The sequence below is a fragment of the Pseudophryne corroboree genome, chromosome 4 (genome assembly GCF_028390025.1).
Source record: "Pseudophryne corroboree isolate aPseCor3 chromosome 4, aPseCor3.hap2, whole genome shotgun sequence".
NCBI lineage: Eukaryota > Metazoa > Chordata > Amphibia > Anura > Myobatrachidae > Pseudophryne > Pseudophryne corroboree.
The window spans coordinates 159,768,411-159,781,286 of NC_086447.1; the positions used below are offsets into that span (position 1 = coordinate 159,768,411).

Below are 12,876 nucleotides of genomic sequence, written 5' to 3' on the forward strand. Positions count from 1 at the left end.
GCGCAGCTGAAGCCACAACAAAACTGCTAAGTTTTTATTAAAATAACTAAGCGCATGCGCATTTATCAGCAAATCGCAGCATAGCGAAAATCGGCAACGAGCGAACAACTCGGAATGACCTCCAATGAGGGCATTAAATGCCACATTTGACAGCCATGACATCAAATGCATATACAAACATATTTTAGTACATATGCATGACGGGATCGGAATATTTTGTTGACTACGCTGTGTACATTCCTCTCTCCTGCAAAAAAAATAATATAAATGTATTTGCTCCCCTTGTATAGCAAGCAATATCGTTTGTTCCAGACACAAAGTTACAGTACTTGCTTTTTTTGTTTGTTTTACTTACAAACATGAATCGGGTCCTTCCTTTTCATGGAGCATGTAAATAAAATGAAACTTAGCTGCCAGGAGAGAATTTGCTCCCAGCGAAATTTGTTATGGCATGCAGTCTAGGAGGGGTGTGATGGGATGACTGTTGGGTCACATGGCCACTCGTCCCCATTTTGATGTCAATTCATTTGTGAGGGCCCCTATGTTTTGTGTCTGAGGCCAGAGATAGAGTAATTGGTATTACATTAGTTTTACTTCAATGACAACCTGTCACCTCACATCCTTCTCCCTCTACCCTGACATCTCTTCTTTACTCACGTTCCCTCTTCCTTGGGGCACTCTCCTGTGTGTCCTAGTGCCTTCTTGTCTCTTCTCGGACACACTTACCCTGATCCCCTGTCCTGAGATTATGACACTTTTCTCCTCCCTTAAAAACCTTTCCTCTCTCGCAGGGGGAGATGTATCAAGTATTGGAAAGAGACCAAAGGGAAGTTGCCTGATACAGACAATTTGCTTTTAACTGTCATTTATCTAGCACAGTATCTGAAGTGACAGTTAAAAGCTGCTTGGTTGATTTAGACAACTGCTTCACTTTATCTCTTTCCAAGGCTTGATTCCTTTTAACTATAGGTTTACAATAAAAGCACATTAATACAGAACCTAAGGCTATAGAGTGTTTTATTTCTTTAAAGTATAGTTGTTATATGAAAAAGTATGGAAACAAAGTTGCGTCTTGGGACACAACATTACATCATACCTCCCACCGTTCACTCAAAAGAAACCCAACCTATGGATGGCCATCGACCATTGATGTTTAACAGCAGTTGATGGTTTGATGATGATGGTGGCTAGTTTTGCCATGGATAGGATACTACTAATGTCAGAAAATGCCATCAGGAGGTCCAGTGGCAGATGGCATGCAGATGCAGATGGCATGCGCTGTTTTGTATCTGTGCGTTCACGGTAGAAAAACATCTATGATACCAGCGTCAATGGTTTTCTGCCGATGGTCAGAAATCATCGACCAATGATGTAGAACCATCAATGTACAATCCTAACCCAGCCGCTGATTGTGCAGGCACATACTATTCCAAACTACCACACCCACTCCCCACCTAAGTAACACCCATGTTCCATAACCCTCATCCCTTTTGGAGTTTGTGAATCAAGTGTGTCCGTCTGTGATGAAGCCAGGTGAGGTTTCTATGGTTGTAATGAATCTGCATATGCACTATTATGAAACAAAGTATACTTTTTGCCCAAGTATTATGTGCTAATAATACAAAGCACAAGAATAGGAAGCACAGAGAGAAATTCAGTAATAAATATTTTATTGAGCCCTGTCATATATGGACATAAGTTATGGTTCCATTCTGTAAAAGAATATTGAAACATTCACAATTTCCCAAACATAATTAAGTCTCTATTAAATTATTAATAAATAATTCATGTTATGTTTCAGTCATCAGAGAAGATGGGATGTGTTTAATAAATACATGGCAGGAAATCTAAATTCATATGGACACCGTCAGTAATACACATTTGCACATAATCTGTATACAGCACTTGCATCCACCTAGTCATTGGTAAGCAGTTTACATGTTACTAAGGGGGACATTTACTAAGCAGTGATAATAGCGGAGAAGTGAGCCAGTGGAGAAGTTGCCCATGGCAACCAATCAGCACTGAAGTAACATCTATAATTTGCATACTATAAAATTATACAAAGCTGCTGATTGGTTGATGGGGCCACTTATCCACTGGCTCACTTCTCCGCTCTTATCACTGCTTAGTAAATGTCCCCCTAAATTACATAGGAGACATAGCACAATGTCTGCTAACAGACAAAGCCAATCAGATATCCAATTGTAATATTTTGTGTGCCTCATTACATGTTCGATATGCTCTGCTTGTCTAATTTATTTTCCAAATGCAATAATGTAGGCATAATTAAAACTTAACAGTGTTTTATTACATCTATAATGTAATATTGGGAAATAAGTGGGGAAAGTTGGAGCATCACGGTGTTAAATGTAATTGTGAACAATCCATAGAGTTCAGCAGTAAACGAACATGCTCAGAGTAAGCCGGAGCTTTTTGCATAACATCCCATCTCTGACCCCAAAAGATCAATCCCTCAGTGTTAGCCATTTGCATCCCCAAACTGCATTAATAAATAACTAATAACTCAATTATCCCATTTTCGACAGCACAGTAATGATTTTTGGGCTCCAGAGTGGTCATGACCTATTAGGATATTGCTTTTTTGTCTATATAAATATTGGCTGGTATGTTAGATTACTGCTAAGGTTTCTGGATCTGAAAATTATACAAAGTAAATTAAAAGTACAACTATAACAGAATATTAATGTTTTACAAACAAATCCTATAATTCAAAAACTGTAATGTTTACACAATGGCATTTAAATCTTTCATGTGAGATTACATTAGTGCACAGTTATTTATAAACCACAACCCCAGCTAACACTGATTATTCATAATAAATACAAAATACTTTTTCTTTTCTAGGTCTGTTAACAAAAATTCTTACAGAATAAATTAACTGGATGGCAAACGGCCACCAAATTAAATATTTATAAATTACATTATGGTTGCATTGTAGATACAAGTCTTATAAACGTCTTTCTCCACAGATGATCCTGGATGAAGTTTTATGTGACATGGCTGCTGAATTGCTTGTATTCCATCATTTCTGCTTTATTCTGTAGCAGTATTATTTTGTAGTGCTTCTTTCCTTAACCTTAAAAAGAAAAAGTACATGTTATTATTGATAGCATGGATAGATAAATAGCTCCCTTTCAGCCAACAGGTCAATATACTTCCCTGGTGTCTATATATGGACATTTACCCTTTTTTGAGTATATATCTGTGTGGGACACTTGGGGATAAATTATCTAAAATGGGAGTTCTATTTAAAATGGGATTTTGCCCATAGCAACTAATCAAATTCCAGGTAATATCTTCTAGAAGGTGCTAGATAAATGAGAAGTAGAAGCTTATTGGTTGCTATGGGCAACATACCATCTTAAATAGAACTCCTGTCTTAGTAAATTTACCTCTTACATGCTTTTGGTGCTGAAGAGCCCCTAATAGTTTGCAGTCCTCAACAGTGAAGGGTCTGAGATCATAAATAATCTATCATTGGTGCGTGAGCACAGAAGCCCCCACCATATAGTCCTTCCAACACCACTACAAATGGGGGCTCTACTGAGGTCAACTATTTTCACTGGAACTTTAAAATGGAATTATGTAAATGATGTGGTTGGGCCCATCTGCATATTCTACGTCACTGCGACATTATCTGCATTACTGGGAATATTGGATTCTTTAGATAATTTAAGGTGAGATTTATCAAAGCTTGGAGAGAGCTGAAGTGGAGGTGATAAGCCACCAACCAATCAGCTCCTGTCATTTTACAGTACAGGCTGTGTTTGGAAAGTTACTGTTAGGAGCTGATTGGTAGTACAGTACTTTATCTCTCTCCACTTTATCGCAGTCCAAGATTTAATAAATCTCCCTGTAAGAAAAGTTCCAGGTGTGAGGATACTCTTGTGGAGAAGGAGGTGTCCACAATCCGAGAAGGGAAACCTTTACTCTTAAAAGACCATTAACTAAAATATTACTTGCCTAGAAACTGTCCATGTTTAGGAGCGTTCAATTTAATGAATGAAACAATTGCACTCCAAAATCTGTGAGATTATTTATTTTAAAGCAATTGCTTGTAAAGTTTAGTGTGTAATCTACAATTACTTGATGTGGCCAGTAGGGGCACTGTTCTGTGTAACTGATAATAATAATAATAATAATAATAATAATAATAATTTTATTTATATAGTGCTCTTTTACCAATAGAACTCAAGGCGCTTAACAGCATGAACATAATATTGTACAGGAAAACTTTTCATAAAATACAGAGAGCGTGGAGACATTATGGAAATGTTTGCGTAAACAGGAAAGTCTTGAGTCTGTTTTTGAAGAATTCTATAGTTGGGGCCTCTCGCACTGTGCGGGGAAGTGAGTTCCATAGAGTCGGAGCCGCATGACTAAAAGCTCAACCCCCAGATGAATTACGGTAGATTCTAGGTACTGCTAAAAGTCCTTCATCTACAGATCGCAGTAATCGAGTGGGGCAGTATGGGGTCAGAAGCTATTGCTGATATTCCAATTTTAAATTTGCCAAGCAAAATAAAAATAAATAATAATACAAATAAACTACTCTTATCTGTGTAGATTAGCATACATATACACTAATGTGTGAATAAAGCATATGACTCTAAATGCTTAAGATTAGAATATGGTGTGCTTGGAAAGACAATGGGGAAAATGTATCAGCCTTTGGAGAAAGATAAAGTATTAACCAGTAAGGTCCTAACTGCCATGTTACAGGCTATGCTTGACAAATGAAAGTTTGTTTTTACTTATTTATGTGTGGATTTCTACTTGCTGTAATTCTAAATCCTATGTACAATGTGTCATGCTTTTTGATGTCTGTAAAGCGACTTTGAGTCCTTCTGAAGAAAAGTGCTATATAAATAAAAGGATTATTATTATTATTACTATTATAATAGAAGCTGTTTGGTCGGTACTTTATCTCTCTCCACCTTATCTCTCACCAAGGCTTGATACAGTACTTCTCAGCCTATGAGTTACTAGTTTGCTGAAACAGGCTGCTCCCATGGGATTTGCATTGCTCTTACTAAGTAATAAAATGTGACCCCATAACCTCACATGGATTTATATACAGCCATAAAACAGAATGTGGAGCATGGTACTGAAGGGCAGATGTATTTAGCCTGGAGAAGGGATAAAGCAGTGATAAGCGGAAGGTGATAATGCACCAGCCAATCATTACAAGCTTGAAAAAGGACAGTAAGGAGCTGATTGGCTGGTGCCTTATCACTTTCCACTTATCACTGCTTTATCACTTCTCCAGGCTTAATACATCAGCCCCAGAGTGTGGTAAAACTATGGTTAATGAACAGGGAGGTGAAATATACATCTTCTCTAATCCACAAGGTATCTTTATTCTGTTTCATGTTACATTACGTATTGAACGCACCAGTTCCACGAGGCTGTAGTACAACTGTGGTTAGTCCCATAGTTAGAGCAGTTACACCTACCTGATCTCCATCATCCTCTGCTTAACCCAGGGCAAATTAGGTCTGGAGCAAAGAATCTTTCCTTCCTTTGTGATAAACCTGAATGGAACACACATTGTTAGAGAATACTATTTATATACCATATAAGCAATGACACATATGGACAATAGAAATGTACACAATGGGGATTATGCAGACTTAGTAGCAAATCAAGGGGAGCAAATGCATTTCATTATTTCTTTTTTGCATATTGGGGAACTACTGATTGCTGTTGCATGTAGCGAACAGATACTGGGCAGCTTTGGTCTGACACAGAACATTAGAAAGGACACACCACTGCCAACATGGTTTTGCCAAGGTGCAAATGTACTCCTTTATTGCTCCTTTTTTATTTTCTAACTCTGCATGAGCCTGCATATACCATGTCTAGCTATATACTGCATGACTTGCCCAAACTTTCATGCTGGGGTCAAACGTTTAGCCCAACATAAGGAGTGTAACTTGTTATTTATGGGCCCCATAGCAATATTTATAAGGGCCCCACCTATGTACCGCCCACCAGCAAAACAATTCACAGAGATACATGGACAGAAAATGAAGATAGCCCCCCTCCCATTGCAGTGGGCTTCATAGCTGCGGTGCCTACGGCACCTCTGGTAGTTACACTCTTTACCCTTCAAAAACAGCAAAAGCATGGGACTGGCGCCACTCTGGAGACCAGAACACAACAGCCATAAGATTTGGGGTTAGAACCTCGGTGGGGGGGGGGGGGGGGGGGGGAGGGGTAACGCACTAGGGGGGGTTAGCCAAAGCCAACACCCCCTGAGGATTAATGGTTGCCCCCACCCCAGGAAGGGTTAGCCATATTCACCACCCCCAGAGGGTGAGGGTTAGGGTTAAAATATTGACTCTGTCTGGTGTCGGGATGCCGCTGCGGTCTTGTGACTGTCACATCCCTGACCGCTGGTATTACCTACCAATCCCATAGCAACACCACAAAATGACATACATGATTTCTAATTCCTTTTTCATTTGCAGTGTGCGTGGAGTGTAATTATGATGTATATGCTAGTATGAAAACATTTTTTTTAAACAAAACATAAATAAGAAATGTCCCATTATGTTGACTTGTTTATTATATCCATAGCATCTAATTAGTAAAAATGTCATATTAGTGACAAGTGCAACATAGCTTATACTGTAGAAAGGCAGCAACTTTTACTACTACTCAGTTAAAAGCTTACTTTGGTTATTTTACAAGATGCAATATTAAGATACAGTATAGAGATAATTAAATCTTTATATATTGATTGTATATCAGTTTTCTTCTAACTCCGATACTCACATCACAGCTTCCACACATGGAGGATCTGCCTTTTGGAGGAGAAAATTTTCGAGGTGAATCTTAGGTTTGGCAGAGGAGACCCGGGTACAGCAGCTGCTGAACTTGCCCGTGTCTGAAAATAATGACCACACAGAGATATATTTTAGAGAACTAGAATAGACCTTTCTACAAAGACAAAACAATGGAGTCAATCCTATTAGCTGCAAATTTCCTTACGGCGTGAATAAGTGCAGCTGCGTGCTCCACTTACAGTACCTCCAAACTGATGGAATTTTGTTCACAGCCTCATAGGTCTGCGTTCTAAAATCCATGAGTCTGGGTCAAGATCAGGCTGTGAGGGGGACTATATGAGGGGGACCAGTGCTGGTGTCTCTATGCCGTTGCAACAACAACTTGCCCCCTTCGCGACTGATAGGATTGACCTCAATCTGTTGAGTAGACATGACAAATTTACATTTGTGATGTTAGAACTGAACTATAATATGAGAGATTGATATTTTAGCTAAAGAGTAGCTGATGCTTAAACCTCACTGAAAAAAATAAATAAATCAAAGCAACTGAAACATACGTGGCATACAGGCACCAAATGGTTCTTATATGTCATCAATATTATATTTCTCTACAACAGAATTAGTCAATTAAAATTAAAGTTTTTATATTATTTTGACTGCAGCAATTTGCAAGAATAATATTACAGTTACTGAACAATGACTGTGACTGTAAATATAACGAGGAATACTTGACACTAGTGAGTGGCACTAGATAAAGTGGGATAGAATGGGGAGAAGTTTGCAGGTTAGAGAAAGAAGTACTGTACATTGGGGGTAGTTCTGAGTTGATCACAGCAGGAACTTTGTTAGTAGTTGGGCAAAACCATGTGCACTGCAGGGGGGGCAGATATAACATGTGCAGAGAGAGTTAAATTTGGGTGGGTTATTTAGTTTCTGTGCAGGGTAAATACTGGCTGCTTTATTTTTACACTGCAATTTAGATTGCAGATTGAACACACCACATCCAAATCTAACTCTCTCTGCACATCAGGGCGAAACTAGGATTTACGCCACCCGGGGCAAAGTAGTAATTTTTGCGCCCCCCCCCCCCAACAAAAGAAAACAAAAACCCTGACAGACTTAAATAATCAGATTATCAGAAATTTTTTAAAAAGGGAATACTATTGGACAATACCTCCTTATGTGCCTCAAATGCCCTGTGTGTCACTTGCCCCGCCAGTGTGTTCAACTACATGCTCCTCTGTGTCCCCATACAGTGCACTATATCATAACACTTCATCAATGCACTACACTCCCCTATACACTGCACTACACCCCCTAAAGCCGGCATAGTAGAGATCCCAGGAACTGGAGCTAACCCGCACAGCGTCGGTGCCCGCTGTGGGCAGACAGGTTGGACAGAGACATTGCCACGGGAGCTGTCTGCTCTCTCACTGGAGCAGCACAGCACTGCCGGTAAACAAAACAAAAAAACTTGCTCCGCTGTAACTCCTTGGCGCCCCCTCAAATCCTGCACCCGGGGCGCATCATGCCCCCTTAGGGCCCCCCCCCCCCCCAGTTACGGCCCTGTGCACATGTTATATCTGCCTCCCCTGCAGTGCACATGGTTTTGCCCAACTGCTAACAAAGTTCCTGCTGCGATCAACTCAGAATTACCCCCATTGTAGTGTATTTTGAGTCGTTGTTGTTAGATTCTTGTTCTAGTAGAGCAGTCTAGTGTCTCCTCAGTGGTCCCTTATCCTGAGTTCAGTATGATGTACCGGCGACCGGAAATGCCGGCCATCAGTATACCAACAGCGACATCCCAGCCACCAGTATGTCGGCAGCAGGGCGAGCGCAAAGAGTCACCTTGCAGGCTAGCTGTCCTCGCCACGCTGTGGGCTCGGTGGCTCACTGTGCTCGCCATGGCTTCTATTCCCACTCTATGGGTGTCGTGGACTCCCACGAGTGGGAATAGTCCTGTTGTGCCGTTATTCCGGCTGATGGCATTGCCAGCTCTCGGGATTCCAGCGTTGGTATCCTACCTTCCGAGATCCCGACAGCCAGCAAATTAAATATATACCCTTATTCTTCCTGCACGGCGTTATGCTTTATGCAGTGTGACCCTGTGAACCCCCACTTACCAGCTGACACTGTGGTAACAGCGGATGCAATGAGGAGTGCCAGGCACAGCATTGTCTTCAGTGAGCACATGTTTTTGATTTGCCTTTGGTCTTCTTGGTCCGGGTCCTCCTCTCTTGCAGGCAAGTCAGCTGTGCAGTGTGATGCCCTCATTAAGTTGTCTTCTTTTAAAGCTCCAAAATGAGGAACTTCGAAAGGCAAAGGAAATGATTTCTCATTTCCATGTAACGCTTGCTGCATCAGCACAGGCAGGTGGATGCTGGGTGACGCATCATTGTGTATGATATTGCACTTTCCTAGAATCAGTGCTTATTTTCTATGAATATATAGGTGCCGATACTGTGACCGCAGGTTACACTCTGATAGAAGATGTGTAGTAATTATCTGTTCTGGATAAATCTGCAGACTCCTACTTTATTTATTTCTGGATTTCATTGATTTCTTCTTGCATAATCTGAGTACCATCACCAAATAGCACTGGGAAGAATAAACCTGTTATGTTAGCTTACCACCAAGGCACATAAGTAATACCTATGTGGACATTGCATTAGTCTTTATAATTGCTATCAACATGCACACGTGATGCTTATAAGCTAATTTGATGTACTAATGAATGATTGGTAATGGGCATAGGCATTTTAAGAGAGGGGATAGAATATGTGCAGTCTTATTGTAGGATCCCCCTTTTCGAGCAAGTCCGAGTAGATATTGGCAGTGTGCCTTTGCGATTTTCCCTATGTCTTCTCTACAGTCTTTCACATATCTCCGGGAAAATGGTGCCTATTCCACTTTCCAGGTGATTTTGGCAGTGTTGGCAGAAAGTTATTTATTGTGAGAGTTGTAGGTAACCCTTGATTCAGGGCCTATGTGCACCATACTTCCTGCCCCCCTTAAGATATGCCACTAGTAAAAGTATTATCTCCATGCAATATACTGTAAGTGTGAGAGAGGGTGTGTGTGTGTGTGTGTGTGTGTGTGTGTGTGTGTGTGTGAGGGGGGGACCGTTAGAAAAATATGCAAATAAATATGTGGAAATGGAATATCTCCTGTAATGTAAGCCCGGCAATGAAGTTATATCTATTCAATTTATGGCCGGTTCCTGACAGCTTGAGAGGCCAGGAAGTAAGCGTGCAGCTACCTGGCCTCGCCCTCCAGGAAAACTGGGGGTAACACTTAAGTTCATCTGCCTGCTGATAGTTGATGACCACAAGGGCTCAGTATTCTCAGGTCAGCTCCGTCCCTTATTTCGGACCAGAAAACACAAGGAGCATTGTGGACTGAGATATCCTGTTTGTCCTCCAGAGTTTGTATACTGATTAATAGAGATGAGCGGGTTCTGTTCCCTGAGAACGGAACCCTAACGGACCTCACTACCCAAGTCCGGATCCGAGTCAGGCTCGGGTTTTCCCACCTGACTCGGAAACCAGAATGAGGCAAAACGTCATCATCCCGCTGTCGGATTCTCGCGGGGTTTGGATACCATATAAGGAGCCGCGTGTCGCCGCCATTTTCACTCCGGCATTGGAGAGTGTAGAGAGAGGACGTGTCTCCGGCCTCAGTGTCCTGCATCAGTTCAGTGGTAGTGTCTTCTGCTGCATCAGTCCAGTCACAGTGGTTGTGTCCTCTGCTGCCATATGTCCAGTGCTGCTGTATATGTCCATTCCAGTGGTGCTGTCTTGTGCTGCATCCGTCCAGTGGTAGTGTCTTGTGCTGCATCAGTCCAGTCACAGTGGTGGTGTCCTCTGCTGCCATATGTCCAGTGCTGCTGTATAAGTCCAGTCCATTGCAGTGGTGCTGTGTTGTGCTGCATCAGTACAGTGGTAGTGTCCTGTGTATCAGTCAGTCCAGTGACCAGTCACAGTGGTGGTATCCTCTGCTGCCATATGTCCAGTGCTGCTGTATAATAAGTCCCTTACAGTGGTGCTGCATTGTCCTGCCTCAGACCAGTGGTAGTGTCCTGTGCATCAGTCCAGTGAACAGTCACAGTGGTGGTGTTCTTGCTGCCATATGTCAGTGCTGCTGTATAATAAGTCCATTACAGTGTTGCTGTGTTGTCCTGCATCAGACCAGTGGTAGTGTCCTATGCGTCAGTCAGTCCAGTGACCAGTCACAGTGGTGGTGTCTTGTTTTGCCATATGTCCAGTGCTGCTGTATAATAAGTCCCTTACAGTGTGGCTGTGTTGTCCTGCATCAGACCAGTGGTAGTGTCCTCTGGTGTATATTATTTATTCCAAACAAAAGGGTTATATACATTACTTATATTATTATCCAAATAATTTTTACAGGGTTTGCCCTGTGTGGTATAGGGGTACGCTCGCCTGTGCTGCATATTATTATAATAGCTCCAAATAAAAGGGTTATTATTATCCAAATTAATTTTACAGGATTTGCTGTGTGTGTGTGTGTGTGTGTGTGTGTGGTTTAGGGGTATGCTCTCCTGTGCCACCAATATTGTGCGTTCAAATTCCAGCACGTCCCATGTTGTTTGTGCCGCACACTTGTGTTGCTTAGCTTAGTCATACAGCTACCTCATTGCACCTCTTTTTCTTCTTTGCATCATGTGCTGTTTGGGGCCTTTTTTTTTAAGGGCCATCCTGTCTGCTATTGCAGTGCCACTCCTAGATGGGCCAGGTGTTTGTGCCGCACACTTGTGTTGCTTAGCTTAGCCATCCAGCTACCTAATTGCACCTCTTTTTCTTCTTTGCATCATGTGCTGTTTGGGGCCTATTTTTTAAATATGCTATCCTGTCTGCAACTCCTAGTTGTACCGCACAGTTGTGTCGCTTAGCTTAGTCATCCAGCCACCTCGGTGCAACCTTTTGGCCTAAAAACAGTATTGTGAGGTGTGAGGTGTTCAGAATAGACTGGAAATGAGTGGAAATTATTAGTGAGGTTAATAATACTGTAGGATCAAAATTATCCCCAAATTATGTGATTTTAGCTGTTTTTATGTTTTTTTTCAAAAATCATCTAGAACCAAAACCAAAACACAAAAGGGTGGGTTTGGCAAAACCAATCTAGATCCAAAACACGAGCATGGAACCAGAACCCAAACCAAAACACAAAACACAAAAAGTGCCCGCCGCACATCTCTACTGATTAAACAGGCAGCATGGATGGTGTAATGGTTAGCATTACTGCCTCACAGCACTGAGCTCATGGATTACCCACCACAACCCTAACTGCGTGGGTTTCCTCCCACAATCCAAAAATATACTGGTAGGTTAGTTGGCTTTCCACCAAAAATTAACCAAAATGTGTACATGTAGATGTGTTTAGGGTGGACTAGATGTAAATTCTTTTTTTAAATTAATTTTTAGTAAACATTTCCTGACATGTAATAAAAGGGTTCCATAAAAGACAGCAATTCCAAGTGCTAGGCGTCCCCCCCCCCCCGCATGTCAGAGTAAAGGGTTGTAGGTGTGTGATTTCTTACACATCTATAACCCATGCTGAATTAGGCCCAGAGTCCACTTAGAGTCCACTTAGGTCGATCCTAGGGTAAGAACTGTGCATATATGAATAAAAGGAGTAAGCTCTCACCGTAGGGTGTTTAGTTCTCCACACAGCAAATAGTTCATACTTGGGAAGAAGTGGTTTAAAATATACCTCCCAACATGACCCTCTCCAGGAGGGACACAATGCTCTGCTCCTGGACTTCCCTCTTAATTTGTGATTACCATCACCTGTGCTGAAACACCTTTCTTATCCATTAACCTGTCCAAAACAGGTGTCGGCAATCATAGAGAAAGGGATAAGTCCAGATGCAGAGCATTGTGTCCCTCCTGGAGAGGGTCATGTTGGGAGGTATGGTTTAAAACCCTCAGAGAACTGTTGGGTTGACGGGAGTGAAGGGAAGTATGCCTAGATCTATCCATTACAGCAGGCATTCCCAACCACGGTCCTCAAGGCACACTAACAATGCAGGTTTTAGTGATAT

At 41.7% G+C, this 12,876-nt stretch overlaps 1 protein-coding gene across 1 annotated transcript; it reads right to left on the reverse strand.

The window, feature by feature from the left end:
- Positions 1-1,662: 1,662 nt before the first annotated feature.
- On the reverse strand, positions 1,663-9,063 carry LOC134911198 (C-C motif chemokine 24-like). The gene is made up of 4 exons (XM_063919515.1): positions 8,939-9,063; positions 6,805-6,916; positions 5,481-5,558; positions 1,663-3,100 (listed from the first exon to the last, which is right to left on the reverse strand). The coding sequence occupies exons 1-4, from the start codon at positions 9,006-9,008 to the stop codon at positions 3,058-3,060; spliced, it is 303 nt and encodes a 100-aa protein (XP_063775585.1). The 5' UTR covers positions 9,009-9,063; the 3' UTR covers positions 1,663-3,057.
- Between the last annotated feature and the right edge of the window lie 3,813 nt (positions 9,064-12,876).